The 2,151-nt window shown below is 40.2% G+C and overlaps 1 protein-coding gene across 1 annotated transcript; it reads left to right on the forward strand.

Annotated features, from left to right (window-relative positions):
- The first annotated feature begins 1,462 nt into the window (after window positions 1-1,462).
- On the forward strand, window positions 1,463-1,948 carry LOC106475243. The gene has a single exon (XM_013935944.1). The coding sequence runs from the start codon at window positions 1,463-1,465 to the stop codon at window positions 1,946-1,948; it is 486 nt and encodes a 161-aa protein (XP_013791398.1).
- Window positions 1,949-2,151: the final 203 nt, after the last annotated feature.

The raw sequence follows: 2,151 nt of genomic DNA on the forward strand, positions 1-2,151 counted from the left end.
TTGGGCTACCCTTTTACCAACGAATAGTAGGATTGACCGTCACATTATAACGCCCCCACGGCTGAAAGGGCGAGCGAGACGGGGATTCGAACCCGCGACCCTCAGATTGCGAGTCGAGCGCCCTAACCACCTGGCCATGCCGGGCTCTGTTTGTTTGAAGTCAAGCACAAAGCTACATAATGGGTTATCGAAACCCGGTTTCTGGCGTTGTAAGTCCGCAGACGTTGCTACTGTTTAACTTGTTGATTGTAAAAACTTAATTGAATTTCTATAATATTATGTTGAAAGATGGGTTATAATGATGACGTTGTAGACGTAAAACGTGTAATTAAACGATTTGTTGAATATATTCAACAAAGGTTTAACGGAATAGATAGAAACATAACATGCCGAAGTGTTGTCTGATTTGGCACGTGCGTTTTGAGATTACTTGTTGGCTACTCTGATTCAGGACCGTTTCGGCCACCCGTTCACTACATGGCTTCACTATCGTTTCGGCCACCCGTTCATTACATATCGATCGCTATTGACCTGTTAACTATATAGCATTAATACCGTTTCGGCTGCTTGTTCATTATATAGCTTCACTATCGTTTCTGTTACCTGTTCACTACATAGCCTCAGCACCGTTTCGGTCACTTGTTCACTACCCAGCATTTTGGTTGTTTGGATCACTTATCTTCAGGGGTAGTGAACAAGTGACCGAAACGGTGGGCATTTTGGTTGTTTGGGTCACTTATCTTCAGCACCGTTTCGATCCCTGTTCATTAAATAGTTTCAATACAGTTTCTGTTACCTGTTAACTATATAGCTTCAGCAACGTTTCGGTCACTTGTTCACTACGTAGCTTCACTAACGTTTCGATAACTTATCTTCTTCAGCACGTTATACGAGACGTGAGGTTTTCTTATAATCATATCTTCCAAATAACAGCCTACCACAGTCGGGTCTTACGACTTGCGCTACCGAAAACAACCAGGTAAGCTTTTTCTTCTAAAGTGATTGTTCGTAGTTGAAACCCGGGCTTTATAGAATCTAGGAAAAAGAGCTGTATCTGCGTTAATATTTTTTAAAGCTCCAAACTGAAACCCAGCTGTTTCACTTTCCAAGAATCGTTAATTCATTGTGAATACTGCCATGCACGATACTCTGGTCAATACTGTGGAACCTTGATTGTTAACATTAGGTCAATAATAACGGTTATGGAAGTTACAAAAACGGCCACACTTTCGAAACTGGCTGACATCCCGATCACACGCGAGAAAAAACATGAAGGGAAGAGTCAGGGCAGACTGGAGGAAGACAACAAGATGATCACATGTTACAGACTGGAGGAAGACAACAATGTGATCAAATGTTACAGACTGGAGGAATACAACAATGTGATCAAATGTTACAGACTGGAGGAAGACAACAATGTGATCAAGTGTTGCAGACTGGAGGAAGACAATAAGATGATCATATGTTACAGACTGGAGGAAGACAACAATGTGATCAAAAGTTACAGACTGTAGGAAGACAACAAGATGATCATATGTTACAGACTGGAGGAAGACAACAATGTGATCAAGTGTTACAGACTGGAGGAAGACAACAAGATGATCACATGTTACAGACTGGAGGAAGACAACAATGTGATCAAGTGTTACAGACTGTAGGAAGACAACAAGATGATCACATGTTACAGACTATAGGAAGACAACAATGTAATCAAGTGTTACAGACTGTAGGAAGACAACAACGAGATCAAGTGTTACAGACTGTAGGAAGACAACAAGATGATCACATGTTACAGACTGTAGGAAGACAACAATGTGATCAAGTGTTACACACTGTAGGAAGACAACAAGATGATCACATGTTACAGACTGTAGGAAGACAACAATGTGATCAAGTGTTACAGACTAGAGGAAGACAACAACGAGATCAAGTGTTGCAACAGGATTGATAAATTGGATCTTGTAGTTAGTAATACAATGAAATAAAGCTTATAACGTTAAAGTTTCGGTATCGCATCATTTAACCCTGAAATTACAGTATTTTCTCTCCTTTATTCTATCCCTTGGATCTATATTAAATAGTACTCAGTAATTATATGCTTTTTGACAGTAAAACAATGTATAAAGAATTGAATTCCCCCCCTTCCCCCAA

The sequence above is a fragment of the Limulus polyphemus genome, unplaced genomic scaffold, assembly GCF_000517525.1.
Source record: "Limulus polyphemus unplaced genomic scaffold, Limulus_polyphemus-2.1.2 Scaffold8283, whole genome shotgun sequence".
Classification (NCBI taxonomy): domain Eukaryota; kingdom Metazoa; phylum Arthropoda; class Merostomata; order Xiphosura; family Limulidae; genus Limulus; species Limulus polyphemus.